At 35.4% G+C, this 17,339-nt stretch overlaps 2 protein-coding genes across 5 annotated transcripts; both read left to right on the top strand.

Annotated features, from left to right (window-relative positions):
* On the top strand, positions 297 to 7,201 carry LOC109713795 (D-xylose-proton symporter-like 2). 3 transcript variants are annotated; one of them, XR_002217164.1, is made up of 15 exons: positions 297 to 546; positions 681 to 772; positions 1,428 to 1,506; positions 1,875 to 1,934; positions 2,029 to 2,095; positions 2,181 to 2,305; positions 2,798 to 2,899; positions 3,007 to 3,375; positions 3,463 to 3,510; positions 3,599 to 3,661; positions 4,125 to 4,205; positions 4,439 to 4,537; positions 4,613 to 4,750; positions 5,962 to 6,180; positions 7,149 to 7,201. XR_002217164.1 is itself a non-coding variant. In XM_020237988.1 (14 exons), exons 1-14 carry the CDS (start codon positions 487 to 489, stop codon positions 6,091 to 6,093), a joined length of 1,515 nt encoding a protein of 504 aa, XP_020093577.1. In that variant the 5' UTR covers positions 297 to 486; the 3' UTR covers positions 6,094 to 6,239. The 3 variants fall into 3 exon arrangements, 2 of the variants coding, with proteins under 2 accessions (XP_020093577.1, XP_020093579.1); XM_020237988.1 differs by lacking the exon at positions 7,149 to 7,201 and having other exon boundaries at positions 5,962 to 6,239; XM_020237990.1 differs by lacking the exons at positions 297 to 546; positions 7,149 to 7,201 and having other exon boundaries at positions 1,442 to 1,506; positions 1,875 to 2,095; positions 5,962 to 6,239.
* LOC109713794 (CSC1-like protein At1g32090) lies at positions 7,483 to 14,490 on the top strand. 2 transcript variants are annotated; one of them, XM_020237987.1, is made up of 12 exons: positions 7,483 to 8,389; positions 8,891 to 9,103; positions 9,821 to 9,973; positions 10,467 to 10,602; positions 10,700 to 10,801; positions 11,247 to 11,366; positions 11,519 to 11,599; positions 12,060 to 12,400; positions 12,506 to 12,751; positions 12,960 to 13,284; positions 13,624 to 13,857; positions 13,999 to 14,490. In XM_020237987.1, coding segments are annotated over exons 1-12 (2,181 nt in total). In that variant the 5' UTR covers positions 7,483 to 8,387; the 3' UTR covers positions 14,227 to 14,490. The 2 variants fall into 2 exon arrangements, with proteins under 2 accessions (XP_020093576.1, XP_020093575.1); XM_020237986.1 differs by lacking the exon at positions 7,483 to 8,389 and having other exon boundaries at positions 8,411 to 9,103.

Raw genomic sequence — 17,339 nt, 5'->3', positions numbered from 1 at the left:
CCCATAGTTAGCCTCTTAACCCACCCATTCCATCATTGGGGCCACGAAAGTGGGGTTCTCCAGAGCGCGGCGACGAATTATTCCACGTCGTTCCCTTTAACCTTCGGAATTTGGCCCCACAAAAAACTCTACGCGGACGTCCTCATACAACGTGATCTCTGCGGATTTCTCTGATGACCGTTACTGAGACAATCCGGTCGTCCGATCTTCCTCGTAAGCCGAGTAGAGACACGTGGCGGTCATCGGATGCCACCCCCACTTTATTTATCTATAAAATTTTTTTATTATATAAATAAACGTGGATACGCGACTCAACGGCAAGTCTACTTACTACTCGCTCGCGCTTCGTGCGCTTCCGCTTCTTCCTCTTCCTCCCCAATCCGTTCACACTCCTCCAACTACTATTCCTAACCCTAACGCTAACCTAAGCGTGAGCAATTTGGGGCTCGTGTTGGTGCCATTTGGTGAGCTGAGTTCGATCTGTCAATGGCGGATCCGGAGCAGCCCAAGGCCGCCTCGTTCTTCGCTAGGCCTCTGGGAAGAGATGTGGGTGCCCTTCCTCTTTTATCTCTCTTTTCTTTGAATATTTTGTGAGTAGTTAGTTCCTTGTCGATTATCGTAAGATCCATGTGATTAATCTCTTCTTTATCTGTTCTTATCGATCTGATTGCGCTGATTAGGGGGTGGTGAATGAGATCGACACTGTGCGGGAGCCTTTGATTGGTGGGAGTGGTCCCTCTGAGAGCTACTCTGTTTGCGCGGCGATTCTACCGTGAGTATTGTTATACTCTGATTTGAGTTCTTGGAATTTGTTTTGTTTGGATTATTATGGGTAATTTTGATGGCCATGTTCCCTTTTATTATTGGCCATGTTCCCTTTTATTATATATATATATATATATATATATATATATATATATATATATATATATATATATATATAANTATATATATATATATATTGAAAAATCTCTCATATGCAGACCTTTGAGTATTAAGATGAGCCTAATATCCTGATCTTTGCAAGCGGAATACTGTATGTCATTGTTGTTCACAAATCCGTGAAAAGTTAAAATGGAACTGTTGCAGAATTATTTTGATCATACTTTTGAGAATTCAGATCTTTAGCCTCTGTAGTTTTTAAAGATGAAGGAGTGCTCATTTTCTTTCTTCTCTAGCCAAGTTTTGTGCCAATTCTTGTAGTATCAAGTCTTTGAGTAACACCAGATGGAAAGAGACCAAATAAGATGTAAACTGACTTGGAGCTTATTAGCTTTTTTTCGAGTACTGTAAAGTGCCTAATACAGCTTTATAATACAATTCTGCTTGTCATAATAAACTTTGACTTCTTCAGATCTATTGTTTAGTTGATAGAAACAGTTAAGTCTTGATTTCTCATATACAATAACTAAAGCGAAGAGCTATAGGTTTTTATTTCCAGCCTTAGGAGGACTGCTATATGGCTACGACATTGGTGCCACATCGGGTGCCACGATTTCATTGAAGGTATGCCAACAGGACTGTGCCATCAACATTAATGTTGCTAGTTTTACCTGTAATAGAACTTTTAGTAACTGTGTAGTATTGTGCTTCAGATACCTGATGGTTTTTAAGTTACGTGTCAAAGATGGAAAATTGGCATCAGAACCTCATAAACAGTTTGCAACTTATTAACTGTATATCTCTGTTTTATATGAACTTTCAAATGTTCTGGAAGTCTTTCTTTTATTAATTGAAAGATAGTTTAGTGACAGCAAAATAAGTATAACTACTGTGGAAACATCGCAAAACACTATAGCTACTGTAGGATGTTTGGATTTCATGGTAAGTTTGCTTCTCAAAATAATCGTATGTTGAGTAACTTATATTTGCAGTCATCAACATTAAGCGGGACAACATGGTACAACTTATCCTCTGTGGAAATAGGGCTCGTGGTAAGTTTGTACACTCTGTTTTGTTGCAAGGTGTATGCTCACTTATATAACCGTGAGATACCATACACTTTTGCTTTCTGTGTACATATTGCAGGTTAGCGGTTCGCTATATGGTGCCTTGATTGGTTCAGCCCTGGCATTTACAGTTGCTGATTCTTTAGGTTGCGTTATGTTATCTTCCTTATCCTGACATGAATGAAGATATTAGTTTGTAGTGAGATCTGATGATATGAGATATTATTGAAGGAAGGCGAAGGGAATTGATTCTAGCTTCTCTGCTGTATTTCATTGGAGCTCTACTGACAGCTTTGGCTCCTGATTTTGCTGTTATGGTGATTGGACGCTTCGTGTTTGGTACGGGAATCGGATTGGTAATTGAACTGGTCATCCTTCAGACTATCTTCGTAGACACTATTTAATATCTGAAGCAGAAATTCATGTGATTTTCCATCAAAAATCTTCTGCTCTTTCTACAAGCTTTTTCTCAATGATGCTTCTCTTTGATAGTCTTGCCCTGTCTTACTGTATATTACATTCTCATATAACAGTGTATGTTTGAGAGAATACTAGTCTGTATAGTTAAGGATAGTTAATACTGCAAGTCTTTTCATTCTTCGAATTTTTTTCGTTCTAAAGAGATATCATTATTTATCTATTATGAATGAGGATCATAATTATATTACTAACCTTAAATTGTAATTTAGTAAAATCTAGAAGAATTCTTTTTTCTTACTTTTTTGTATCTTTAATTACGCGAATTCTTTTCAGTTAAAATATCTGGTATCACCACTGGAATATTGAATTTACAGAAAGATTTGGAGCAATTCGAACTCATTAGACTTATGACAGTTTTATTCCTTTAGGCTATGCATGCTGCTCCGATGTACATTGCAGAGACTGCTCCAAGTCAAATCCGAGGCACACTAATCTCTTTGAAGGAATTTTTCATAGTAATCGGGATGCTTGTAAGTGCAGCCACAGTGGTTACTGTGCATTTACATATTTCTCTTTTCTTTTCATTAGGATTCTTACTTATCTTTTTTTTTCTCCTTTTGTTTTTCTCTATTTGCAGCTTGGCTACATTAGCGGCAGTATCTATGTTGAACTGGTTGCTGGATGGCGCTATATGTATGCTACTAGTGCGCCTTTATGTCTTATTATGGGATTAGGCATGTGGTGGCTCCCACCATCCCCTCGCTGGCTTCTTTTATGTGCCATACAAGGAAAGGGAAGCATACTGGATACAAAAGAATTTGCTGTTCGCTGTTTATGTCGGCTTAGGGGTCAAGCTCTTGACGATTCAATTTCAGTACAAGTCGATGCAATTCTGGCTGAACTCTCTTATGCTGGTCAAGAGAAAGCAGCAACACTTAGTGAGATATTTCAGGGGAAATGCCTCAAGGCCCTTATAATTGGTTGTGGCCTGGTCTTTTTTCAGCAGGTCCCTACAATTTCTTGCATTTATAATAACAGGAGCTCATGCTAGTGAGTGTTTTAACTTGTGCTAGCTCATTTACTCTTATGGCAGGTCACTGGCCAACCAAGTGTTTTATATTATGCAGCAACAATCCTTCAGGTATTCCTGTTTTACATAATGATAATATTTGATTTTTTGATATTTTGTATGTACTTGTGATTTATTTGATCCTTTTTGTGTTTCGCAGAGTGCAGGGTTTTCTGCAGCATCTGATGCTACCCGTGTCTCAGTTCTTCTTGGGGTACTGAAGGTATATATTTCGTGAATAGAATAAATTAAATAATGGCACTTGGATTCTATTGCAAGGTCAGAATGCGCACATAAACATGATTTGATTTTCTTGCTCAAAGATTTCTGAATTACAGGATGTTTTCTGATAAACTTTTGAATTTTTCTGTTACTAATGTAGAGTTTCTTTACACACACAACTTTATCAACCCTGGACAGAAATTTGAAATCTTCTCACTTAAGGAGTGTTGAGTGTGAATTGTCAAAACACTGTTCAATAACAGCTTAAACTTTTAGCTAGAAACTGTTGTTCTTAACAGTGAACTGACCGGCTTTAAGAAACAAACGGCCCTTGAGTTTGAGAATAGTGAAAATTATCTAGGCCTAACAATTTTGTACTTGTTTGTCTCCTTCGCCACTGATAACACTATGGAAGCATTGGTACTACATCAAATGCCATTTATTAATGATTTTACCCATTACAGCTGCTTTTGACTGGAATTGCTGTTCTCGTAGTGGACAGACTTGGCAGGAGGCCTTTACTGATTGGAGGTGTTAGTGGGATTGTAAGTCTTCTGGCTTTTGCTGCTAACTATTATTTATGTAGATTTCTACTGGTACTAATGTAGTGAAAAGTAGAAATAAATTACTAGTGCTTTTATTTCTGTAGATTTCTTCTACTATTTTGCATCATGCAAACTTGATTGCTAAGATGCCCATTCTCTTAATTATATTAATATGAATGAGATCTCACTTAACTGTGTTTCGTTCAGTCACATAGGTGTCGTGCTTTTTGCAGGTGATCTCATTATTCCTACTATCTTCATACTATACTTTGTTAAACGATTTTGCTTTCGTGGCTGTAATTGCACTGCTGCTGTATGTTGGCTGTTATCAGGTACTTATTACCTCTCTATATGTCTTCCGAAGAAGAATTCATTGAATGAGATCTCACAAGTCTGTTGTCATGCAGTTGTCATTTGGTCCGATCGGTTGGCTCATGATTTCAGAGGTTTTTCCTTTGCGGCTAAGAGGTCGTGGCTTAAGTATCGCTGTGCTTGTCAATTTCGCCTCAAATGCGCTCGTGACTTTTGGTTTCTCGCCACTGCAGGTATTTGTGCTTACTGATTCTTTTTCTTTTAGCAGAAGTAGATATATGCATGTTGAGAGGGCTCACAGCTTACTGTGAACTCTGGCTGAACTTTCAGACCGGTTCTCACGCACCTGCTTAAGATTCAAATAATACTTTGTAGCATTGAATTACTTTTGGTTAATTTCAAATTTGGTCCCTGAAGTTTGATCCCCATTTTAATTTGATCCTCAGAGTTTCAAACATAACAATTTAGTTTCTGTCAATTTCGTCTTTAGAGCTTTAGCTTAAACCTGAATTTCAACCTCGATATCAATTTCATTCCTGACTGAAGTTTGATCTTTGCTTCAATTTCCTCCACGTAACTTCAAAGTTTAAATGAAGGAAAGTTTAATGATCGTGCTGATGTGGCACTTATATAGACGGTAGACTATAAAAATAGGTAGAACGAATTTCAGTGCAGCTATACTGTTATCATTGAGACTGGGAGGACCATATTGATGTCCGGATCAAATTTTGGGACCAACATTGGAATTAATTAATCCAATAAGTTGTGTGTTTAAAATGTCTGTTGTGAATAATAATGCTAGTATCTGAAGTAATATAAGAAAAAAGTACATTGTATTCCTGAGTGGTATATATCATTTAACTGTAGCTTTTGTTTTCTAGATGTGTTGTGAATAATAGCATTGATATGTGGGTTTACTGCTGGAGAAATATGTCATATGTTCCGGGATGGCACATATCATTCAACTGTAACTTTCGTATTTAATATGATTGTTGTGAATAATTTTCCTAATATCTGGGGTCCTGCTGGAGAGACATTCATATTTTTCTCGGTGCCTATTAACCTTTGATAAAATGTGGAATCGAGAACCAAGCTGCGACATTAATAATGTCGCGTTATTAAGTGATTTGATGATAATGTCGCGTTATTAAGCTCTTTGATATATTTGCCTCTTTCTTCCGAGAAGTGTTGATTTGTTCCTGTCGTGTGTTTCTTATAAAGCTCAAAAAGGTGAAACTTTGGCTTCTCTTGTACTCTAAGAAATACTTATTGTGTTGTCCCAGAGCTGAGATTTGTTGAGAAGATTAAATTAATCTGTTATCATTAAAAATAGTTGCCCCCTATTCATTTTCTGAACATGTGCATACCTTTTACATGTTAAAGTTGTGCTAATGCATTCTTTTTTTCTCTCCTTTTTTGTCCCTTTAAAACTTTGTTATTGCAGGCACTGGTTGGGACCGGCGTCCTCTTTGCGGGCTTTGGGGTGATTGCTTTAGCTTCTCTTCTCTTCATAATTTTCGTCGTACCTGAAACGAAAGGTCTCACTCTGGAGGAGATTGAGGCCAAGATCTTATGAAGTGATTGATCACCCATTCTCATCTTAGATACATTGTGTAACATTATCCTCCTACTTTAGCTGTTTGTGCTTTTAAAACTGACTCTCTTAGGTATCGTTTGGTTCGGGGATAAGAAAAAAGTGGCTATTTCAGGGATAGGTATAAATTGAGGTATAAGCGAGAATTAGATCAATTTTGCGTTTGGATGAAAATTCGGTTATTCCTGAAATAAAAAAAATAGCGTTTGGTTAGGTAAGATGGAATAAGAAAGATAATGGGTTTTGTAAATAAAAAATAATGATATTATCCACTTATTATATTTGAATTTGAATTTTTAAAATTTTAAATTTATATTTCTAAATTTAAAATTTTAACTTTGAAGTTTAAAATCTCAAATTTTAAATTCAAAATTTTAAATTTTAAATTTCAAACTTTAAATTTAAGATCATATTTAAATTTAAAAAAATATAAAATATCAAATTTTAAATTTCAAAAATTTAAAATATCAAAATTTAAATTTAAAATTTAAAATTTAAATTTTAAACTTTAATTTTGAGATTATAAATTATAAATTTTAAAAATTTAAATTTTTAATTTTTAAAATTTTAAAATAAGAATAGTGGTGGGAACAATTAATAAAAATAATTTATTATAATAAATTTATAAATTTTTTAAAAATTCTACTTAAATTTAAATTTAATAAAAAGAATTTATTATAATATTTAAATATAATTTATTATAAATTTTATTATAATATTTAAATATAAATAATATGTATTAATATAGTACAATTAATAATTTTATAATAAAAATAATGTATTATAATATATAACATATTATATTTATATAATTTAGTTTAATTCAATTTATAAATTTAATTAAGTTTGAAATTAAGCATTGGAATAGCACTATTCCACCAAAATGGTAGAATAGCAAATCCTTTGCTATTCCGGGATAACCGAGAATAGCAAGGTTTGACCGGGATAAAATATTCCGGCCAAATTTTACCCCGTTTGGCGGAATAGCGGGGATAACTTTCGTTATCCCCGCTTATCCCGCGATCCAAACGGGGCCTTTAAAGTGCTCAACTTTTAGAATGCTCTTTTACCCCATGCTCTTTCTGAGAAATTAGTACTCACTACTCATACAAGCACTCTTTTCGTAGGACTTAGGAGTGAATAATTCTTAGTATTGTAAATACTCCAAGCATTACAATAGTGACTACTATGTGATTTCCGTCTAAATGATGTTTCTCACCAAGCAATCTTAGATTCTAATCTCATGTTACGAAAAAGTCCAACCTTTTGAGTACCTGCTAATAAAATAAAGTAATCCACCTCCCGTGATAGACCAAATTCCGTGGATGGTGGGTCGCATGTTGTATGGGCACTTCTTTAAACTGTTGCATTACTTATTTCCCTAACGCGTGAAGTGGAAGTAATCATGCCTACCAACAATAAAGAAATCCACCCTTTAAATTATTATGCCTTACTTGCATAAAGACCCATTGATCAGGAGATTGTTAATACACTATTCTAAGAGGTTTTGCATAGAGTACAATTTTTTGGAACCTATTTAGCCGATTAGTATACTATTTTGTCTTCTTAGAGCTTATAATTTTATTTTTGAAATTCTCGTTACAATAAGAGCTTTATTAGAGACCACTGTTATTAGACTTTTATTTTTGAAATATTTTATTAGAGTAAATTAAAATAAAATGTTCATTTAGCGAGCATTTTCGTCACAGCTAAATCCCGGGATTTAAGTAGCTAAAAGACCAGCTAAGCAGGTTCGGTGGCGGGAACGATAATCCCACCCCGCATAACTCGGGCGATTTATTTCCCCGTGCAAATAGTGCTCCCCATGTGCGCGCGTGGGGCCCACCACCACCTACTAAAATGCGCCACCGCAGCGCACGATAGCATGTTCGGCTCAGGATAAGCCTCGGTAGTCGGTTTCCTTCGATCGTCAATGGCGAGATTACCGGTTTCCTGTTTTAACTGTAGGTGACGAGCTCTACGAAAGGACAAAACAGGGGTCCCCACACCAGTGGCTCTGTCGTAATTTCATGGAATATCAGTGGCAAGGTTATATCTTGCTTCCCGTTCCGCGTGCCAGTGCCTCCACGCGTCGCGTTGTGGCCGGTCCACGATGGTGCTCACGATAATCTAATTTACGGATACGCCACAACGTTACTCTTCCCGTCCCGAACGGTTCTAGGCCGTCCGATCAAGAATGAACGGAAATGTACCTCGCAGGGGTATAATAGTAAACTAAGTTTTCTCACGCCGAAGCCGCAACCGGAAAGGAACCAATGTAAACGCCTTTTTCCGTTTTAGTGTCAATCACTTTTCTTTTGTTCTATTATACTCCGCCTCTACGTGGCTCCACGTCATTGGTCGCTTTCGTGCAACAACTTAGTTCCTGCGGTGCATTATAACTATTGTCCGGTCACCCTCCTTATTCTCACCGCGCTCGACTACTTACTTCTTCTTCCGCTACTTCTACTGCTACAGTACATATAATAATTTTTTATGTTAAACTCTTTTCCCTCTCTCTCCCTCTTTCTGTCTCTCTCTCCCACTCTCCACAAACTCCCATTTTGATCTCCTTTCCACGCTGTACGATTCCTCTCCCTTCCGCGTCTCCTCTCTTTTCTCATCCTCTTCCTCCTCCAAGAGCACTCCTTTCCTCGTTTTCGTGGTGATCAATGGCGACTTTGGAGGATTTGGGGGTCTCCGCGTTCATCAACATCGTGGGCGCATTCGCTTTCCTGTTACTGTTTGCTGTTTTGAGGATTCAGCCCATCAATGACAGGGTTTACTTCCCCAAATGGTACATAGCTGGGGAGAGGAAGGGCTCGAGATCGCGCTCGGGAGCTCGCGGTGTGGGTAAATTCGTTAACCTTAATCTCTGGACTTACTTGACCTTCCTGAATTGGGTGCCCGGCGCGCTGCGGATGAGCCAATCGGAGATTATTCAGCACGCCGGCTTGGATTCCGCTGTGTATCTACGGATTTACATCCTCGGGTATGTCCACAATTTGGTTTCTTTGGGGTTGGGAGATTAAAAATGCCATCTTTGAGTTGTTTGGGTGAGATTATGCTACTTCTGGGTTGAACTGTTGGTGGAGCTTAGTGTGCTAGGTTTTTTGTTTGTGCCCAATTTTCGTACCTTGGTTGTCAGGTTTAAACTGATGTTTTGATTGCAAAGACCTGTTCTAGTAGTCATTATTTGGGACTTGTCTTATTCTGGCTATGATTGTTTAGAATGTAGAAGTTATGATCCAATTTGACACTGGAAACTTATACTCTTAGATATAAATGAGACCTTCATTTTGATTTCTTAAGAAGGTGGTCTTTTGTGTGAATTCCTGGCGTAATTGAAGTTCGTATGTTGTTAATACAAGTTCTTTGATTGTCTAGCCCATGCTTCATGATAGCAGTTTGAAAATTCTGATTTACATTACTGAAGGCAAAAATAGTTTTATTTTAATAGAAAACAAATTGTTTAATTTTTGAATTCTTGTAAATTAATGTGTTCTGTTCTGATTTTACATACTAGATTCACCTTGGGAACTGCCTGATTCTTCATTTTCCCCATCATATAAAAATGATGAAAATTTTCTTTTAAATTTTGATATTAAATTTACCTAGAAAAAACTTTAGCACACTTGTCTCTCCACAGAACAATTTAATGGAACTGCTTGATTTTGGCTCTAACATCTTCTTTCTCCTCCTTTGGCAGCTTAAAGATTTTTGTGCCGATGACAACTCTTGCACTGTTGATTCTTATTCCAGTCAATGTTTCTGGCGGAACATTAGTTGATCTTAGAAAAGAGATTATTTTCAGCGACATTGATAAACTTTCAATATCAAATGTCAGTCCTGGATCTCAAAGGTAACTTCTATGGATAAAGATTAAACTTTCGTTTAACAACTGTTGGTTCTCATTTATCATTATCACATCATTATCACCATAGATAATGAAACCTTGAAGACCTATGCCAATGGAGTGTGGCAAGAACATTTTCTGAAGTTTAAACTTAGAAGTTTCCCTCTCTCTCTCTCTCTCTCTCTCTCTCTCTCTCTCTCATGACAATGAAAACTGGAGGACTCATGACAGCAGAGTCAGGCAAGAACATTTTGAAGTTTAAACTTAGAACTCTCTCTCTCTCTCTCTCTCTCTCTCTCTCTCTGGTAGAAACTTTCATACTTTGTTTGTAATGAAAGTAAGGTGCCTAGTTATGTGTTAATAGATATTGAGAGAGAGATGTTTTGGGGAGTAACGATGATCTTTGAACATTAATTTGATTATTTTACTTTCCAATCTTTATTATGTTTGCATAGTGTTTTATTAGATCTGGCTATGATTTGTCAGTTTTGATTTCTAGGTTCTTTGTTCACTTACTAATGGCATACTTGTTCACATTATGGACGTGCTATATGCTCTACAAAGAATATGATAATGTGGCCTTTATGAGATTACATTATCTGGCTTCACAACATCGCCGCGTGGACCAATTCACTGTAATTTATCACACTAATCCTCTCTGCATTTTATTCTTGAACCTTTCTATGAAGCCTCATTTTTTAGGATTATTATAGCATACTGTTTTCTTTCCAGGTGGTGGTAAGAAATGTGCCACATGTACATGGGCACTCAACATCACAGACTGTGGAACAATTCTTTCAAAGGGTCCATCCTGATCACTATCTTAGTCACCAGGTACAGATCATTCACTGCTGATCCTAATTTGAATGGATTTTCTTTTGTTTTGTCCATTTAATATATGTAATTTCGTGCATGTGGATACGGTTGTTATCCTTCGTCCCTCTTTGGGCTGGCTTCTAGAATAGTTTCTTTACTTGATAGCTAGGCACTTTACAAAAAGAAAAGCCTTGAGATTTCCTATGGTGAGAGCTAAAATGAGTTTTGAATCCTAAGAGTATGTTTGGATTTTCTACTTCTGCTATGGCCCAGAGCTGTTGGAGAGGATATCAATAAAAAGGTTGTTAATGTTCTTTTCAAACAGCTTCACTTGACGGCAGTTCTGTAGAAGCTCACGCTCCTTCCAGGCCAAACAAGGCCCTTAAACTTTGTTGTTTTCGTATACTATTGATCTATTATTGGTCATCGTTACAACTTAATCATACTTATCATTTGTTATCAGGCTGTTTACAATGCGAACAAATATGCTAAACTCGTGAAGCAGAAAGAGAGACTACATAACTGGTTGGACTACTACCAGCTCAAATTTGATAGAAATCCAGAGAAAAGACCAACTACCAAGGTATTTACACAGCAAGACGCCTAAATCTTTAGTGGAAAATGACTTGAAATGCATACCGTACGCAATCAATTGACTTTTTCAAGAAAGTTTTTATTGAAAGGAAAGCATATATTAACGCTGTTTGACATATAATAGTTCATTTGGTGTTTCAGATAGGATTTCTTGGGTGTTGTGGTCAGCGAGTTGATGCCATTGAATATTACACAGAGAGAATCAGCCAGCTTGATAAGAAGGTACTTTGTTTCTCCTAGATGAATATAACTGTTTTTTATTTTATATTTGACACTTACATTTGGATTTCAGATTTCTAGTGCACAAACAGGGTGAACTTTGAATCAAACTGGTGGAGGTTATTTTTATTTAATGAATGGCGATAGGCTTAATTAGAGTGGATCTTAGGATCTCCAACTTATTTCTCATGAAGCTTAAGCTTCTAAACAACAGTGTTTTAATATTTATATTCGACATACCACATAACATACCCTTTTCTCTCTCCTACTTCCCCTGGTGAGAAATGTACAATATTATCGATACCCTTTTAAGGATGTATATTATCGTGATCGACGATATAGAATGCAACTGCAATCGTTCCACCTCGTAAAAGTTACATCTAGTGTATTTAATTTATAGATACTCTGTTTAATGTTTTTAATGGATGCGAGAACCAGCTTAATCATTGCTTCTTTTTATCAGATAGCAATTGAGCGTGAAAGAGTTCTTAAAGATCCGAAAGCTATAATGCCAGTGGCTTTTGTTACATTTGATTCAAGATGGGGGGCCGCCGTGTGTGCACAGACACAACAAAGCAAGAATCCTACACAGTGGTTAACTGAGTGGGCTCCCGAACCACGTGACGTGTATTGGCAGAATTTGGCAATACCTTTTGTTTCTCTTAGTATTCGGAAGCTTCTGATTTCTGTGTCAGTTTTCGCATTAGTGTTCTTTTACATGATACCCATTGCTTTTGTGCAATCACTTGCGAATCTCGAGGGTCTTGAAAAGGTCGCTCCTTTCCTCAGAACAGTAATAGACATGTAAGTATTCTTTAAGTTACTTCGAATCAGATTGTATTATGTCCATAATAATTCCTGTTTGATTTATTTTCCTACTTCTTATTGCCATCTTATCATTTGGTGCAGAAAGGTGGTTAAATCCTTCTTACAAGGATTTCTTCCTGGTCTAGCGCTGAAGGTCTTCCTTTACATCCTTCCAGCTGTTCTGATGATTATGTCGAAAATAGAAGGCTACATATCATTATCATCACTTGAAAGAAGAGCAGCCGCAAAATATTACTACTTCATGTTAGTAAATGTATTCCTGGGAAGCATAATTGCTGGAACAGCTTTTGAACAACTTTATTCCTTCCTACACCAACCACCTACGCAGTATGTCTCTTTAGCCCTCTTTACGATCTCTTTTAGTGATTTAGCAGATCTAAGTAAAATAAGCCTGATTAGTGTCATTTGAAGATTATATTAATTAAATTAACTTCTCCTCAATGTACAGGCATTTTTATTCCCAACATTTTTGATCTTGCTTGAATATCTTTTATTCGTCATTCTCCAAATGTCATGTGGACTTTTCCTTATTCAGGATCCCGAGGACCATTGGAGTAGCTATACCGATGAAAGCTACATTTTTCATGACGTTCATAATGGTTGATGGATGGGCCGGCATTGCTAGTGAAATTCTTCGAGTGAAGCCGTTGGTCATATACCATCTGAAAAACATGTTTCTGGTGAAAACAGAGAGAGACAGAGAGAAGGCGATGGACCCTGGAAGTATCGGGCTCCCTGAAACCCTTCCAACCCTCCAGTTGTATTTCCTTCTTGGGCTAGTCTATGCTGTAATCACACCAATTCTCCTTCCTTTTATACTGATATTCTTCGCCTTTGCTTTCCTCGTCTATAGACACCAGGTCAGTTGCTTTTACGTCATCTTGCAATTTTAACTTGGATGGATTTTTTTTTTCTTTTTTTCTTCTTTTTTTTTTTTTGTGGGGTAACCTTGTTAATGTGTATTTTTTGTAGCCTATATTGTTTCTGTCCTTTTGTTGTTGCTAGGTGATATACGTCGCTCTGCGTATAGGTCAATGAGGTGTATTGTAGATTTAATAGTTCAGAGGGCAATGTGAAAATCGTGATATTTATTGGTGGTTTACTACTTTTATTTAAGTAAAATAGCAATTTTCCCTTGTCATACTTAAAAACTAGTGGAGACTTACACATACACTTTTCTTTTTTCTCCTCCTTTTCAGATAATTAATGTTTACAATCAAGAGTATGAAAGTGCTGGTGCATTTTGGCCTCATGTCCACAGCCGCATAATTGCAAGCTTGTTGATTTCCCAACTACTACTTCTTGGCTTGCTTGGCACAAAGAAAGCGGCCTACTCCACTCCATTGCTTATTTTCTTACCCGTCTTGACTCTATGGTTTCATAGCTATTGCAAAAGCCGTTTCGAACCTGCTTTTAGGAAATATCCGCTAGAGGTGAGAAAGATACAGTATTACTACTCTCTTATCCCTTCCCCTCTCCTCTCTCTCATCAAGACATCTATGCTCCGCACAAAAAGAGAAATGCGTGTATTTCTCTTATGGTTTACCTCCGTTTTTTTTTTAATTTTTTTCTAGGAAGCAATGGAAAAGGACATCATGGAGCGAGCTGCTGAACCAAACCTAAATCTCAAAGCCTACTTGGCAGATGCTTACTTGCACCCAATCTTCCACGCCTTTGAGGACGAGGAAATGGGACAGGTCAGAGTAGACAAAGGTGAATCACACATTGCGTCGCCTATAAGGAGTGAAAATAATTCCCCGTCCCCGCCACACTATGTCTACCATTACGAATTCGAAGCTTGAACTGTTTTCTGTTCGAATCTGTAATTGTCAATCCTTTATTTTGGTTTCTTACCCTCTTTTTTTTCGGCTTTCTCTCATCACTCAAATTTGATAACTCCAACCAATTGTATATTATGTGTATACGAACATTATTGCTTGATTTGTTAGTAATCAGACTCAAAGCTATAACCTGGCAGTTTTCGACTTGTCCCAAGAACAATATTTGGTTTGTTTTCATTGTATCATAATAACTCGTGATAAGTGCATTTTGAGTGTATCCTCAAACATGTAGCTCTTCCTCAAATTTGACAATTAGAATGTGATTTAAATCTAGTTGGTCTTCATAGTAGGCTTGATCAGATTTAATATATATGTAGTAACTAATTCTTTGTTTTTTTAATATTGGCATCCTCGCCAAAATTGTTTTGGCCTTTTTAATATGTTAAACTCAAAAACTTTCATTACATTACAGTGATAACAGCAGATCCATCATTCATTTTGAGTTCTTACCTCTAGTTCACTGATTACGCTCTGACAAGGTGCACTATCTTTACTGCCTTTGGCCTTAGATCAGGATCATTGGGCATTTCACCTACTTCAGCTTTTTAGTCAATAGTGTTGATTATGATTAAGGTTGGGATGTGAAGTTCTTTGATCATTTCGGTACTTTAATTGTGGCTCTGATTGACATATTTTACATTAAATGGGACGGAAAACAGAAAAATTGTAGGTTCTCATAAATCATATAAAGATTTTAGGTTAAAAAGGTATGGATCCAACCTGAACGAGGGACTTTTTTTGATTCAATTATCCGACCTTTAAAAATTAATTTTGTTACCGAATTTTTCAAATTATTTAAATCATTTGATGATTTTTCTGTGACAAAATTTAAGTTGATTATTTATTCTAATAAATTTACAGCTAAACTCGTGAAATTATAGAGCATATTGATATTTTGAAGTTAAAAGAGTTATTAAATGGGTCAAATCAAATAAATTAAAATTTTTAAATATTTGGTAGTCAGATCAAAATAAGTGCATGATAGTTGAGGTCACGCATATACATTTTTACCAAGATTTTATATTGTAGGTAATTATTTGCATGGCTATTGGGGCTTTAATATTTTCCTGCATCTCTTTTTCAGAAACAAATATCTTCTTTTTCATATCTTATGCGCTATATTAGAAGCTTATATAAGCACGCCATCAATAAATATAACAGGAAAAATGGACCTAAACATTAAAACAAACAATTACATTTCCCTTGAAGATTAAAGTTTGCTTCAGATTTCTTTCGAGTTTTTTTTTTTGGTTCCATATCAGGGGTACCTTTTTTTCTGTAATAATTTCATGGAATGGCGAATCGACGGATCTCGAAGCAACACTGATAGTTTAAATTCTTTTAAGAAAAGAAAACAAAAAGGTTTCTCCGATCCAGCTGAGATCCCAAAAGAGAACAGCTAAGCTTTTCGCCAAAAGAGTCCCTTAAATCATATGGCCTTTTGTAAAGTACACACAATGGCCAATATAACTCTATGTTACACACTTTTGCAAAAGAACATGCACATCTTTGTGTCTTTACTCATCATCCTTTGCTTTAATCTCCCCAGGGCGGCTAAGATAATATTTCAAATCTGAGCTTTTAATTCTAAACTCAGAAGCTTATTTCAACTTTGAACCACAGAAAAATGCCAATCTAAAAGCAGAGTTGTTGTTACGAACAAGCAATGAGATGCAACAAGAAGCTTCACCAAGAATATATTGCATTATTCCTTTTGTTTTATCTCCTGAATGTAGTACTGCTTTTGGATTAATATATATTATAAAGCGTGCATAAAATTGGAACATAGGTCCCTTGGGATGGAACTTTTCCAAGAAGAGTAGAAAAATAGAGCGTAGAAACATCCTAATTCAGAGTAGGGTTTTTTTTGCATTTAGACCCCTGATAAATTTTTATTTTAAAAATAATCTTGTCAAAATTTAATTTACAAAAATGGCCCTGGGCCTGCCACGCAGGCGCCACGTCAGCGCCACGCGGGCAGGGCTGGGCCTGTATGTTAAGTTGAACACGGTGAACCATTCACCGTGTTCAAACACGGTAAATGGTTTTTGTTACGTATTTTTTATATATTGAGAAGTGGAATAAGAAGTAGGGATGTCAATAAGTATGGATATCCGAAAAATTATCCAAATTCAAATCCGAATAAATTATATATATATACATAATTTATTTTTGTTTATTTATACAATATATAAAATATTTAATAATTTTTATTCCTTAGATCTTCATCCAACCCAGCAGGTTTTAAAAATCTATACCGTTAGATGAAGATCTAAGAAATAAAAATTATTAACTATTTTACATCTATACTATATATAAAAGCGTATAGGAATTCCGACAATGACAGACGGAATCCAAAAAGGAATAAAATAATATTCCCTACGAATGGTTATGATTAATTTGTTAAAAATATGTCAAATAAAAATGAACGGTTATGATCAATCTATTAAATTTCTACTACATATAAAAATCTATTCCCTATAAATGGTTATGATTAATTTGTTAAAAAAATATTTAAAATAAGAACAGTTATAATCAATCTATTAAAAAATAGTATTCGCATCCATCTATAAATTCAATCCTATTATAATCAATTTTTAAAAAAATATCTCAAATTAAAACAAACGGTTATGATCAATTTGTTAAAAAATAGCATTTCTATTAATATATTTTACATTAAATTAAAATTTGAGTTTAAATTATGAATTAAATTTAATTTTTTGATATCAAATTTGAATTAATAATTACTTTTTTTATTACCGTGGATCAAAATTAAATTTTAAATTTTAAATTAAATGTGAATTAAATTTTGATACTTTTATTTTAAAATACATATTTAAATTTGATTCATCAAAAATCAAAAAATATATAAAAATATTCGATGTATATAAATAAAAGAACTCGGTAGGATATTATAAATATTTTCTAATAAAATATAACACATTAATTTATAGATATAATTTTTATTGTAAAATTTTGGATATATATAATGTACAAATTTATATTGATTTGAAATAAATTATAATAATTATTACGTGCATTTGCACGTATATTCAATTATATATATATATATA

Source organism: Ananas comosus, linkage group 8 (assembly GCF_001540865.1).
Source record: "Ananas comosus cultivar F153 linkage group 8, ASM154086v1, whole genome shotgun sequence".
In the NCBI taxonomy this organism is placed as follows: Eukaryota; Viridiplantae; Streptophyta; class Magnoliopsida; order Poales; family Bromeliaceae; genus Ananas; species Ananas comosus.
The sequence above is the reverse complement of the archived record's forward strand: the minus strand, read 5'-3'. Positions and strand labels throughout refer to the sequence as shown.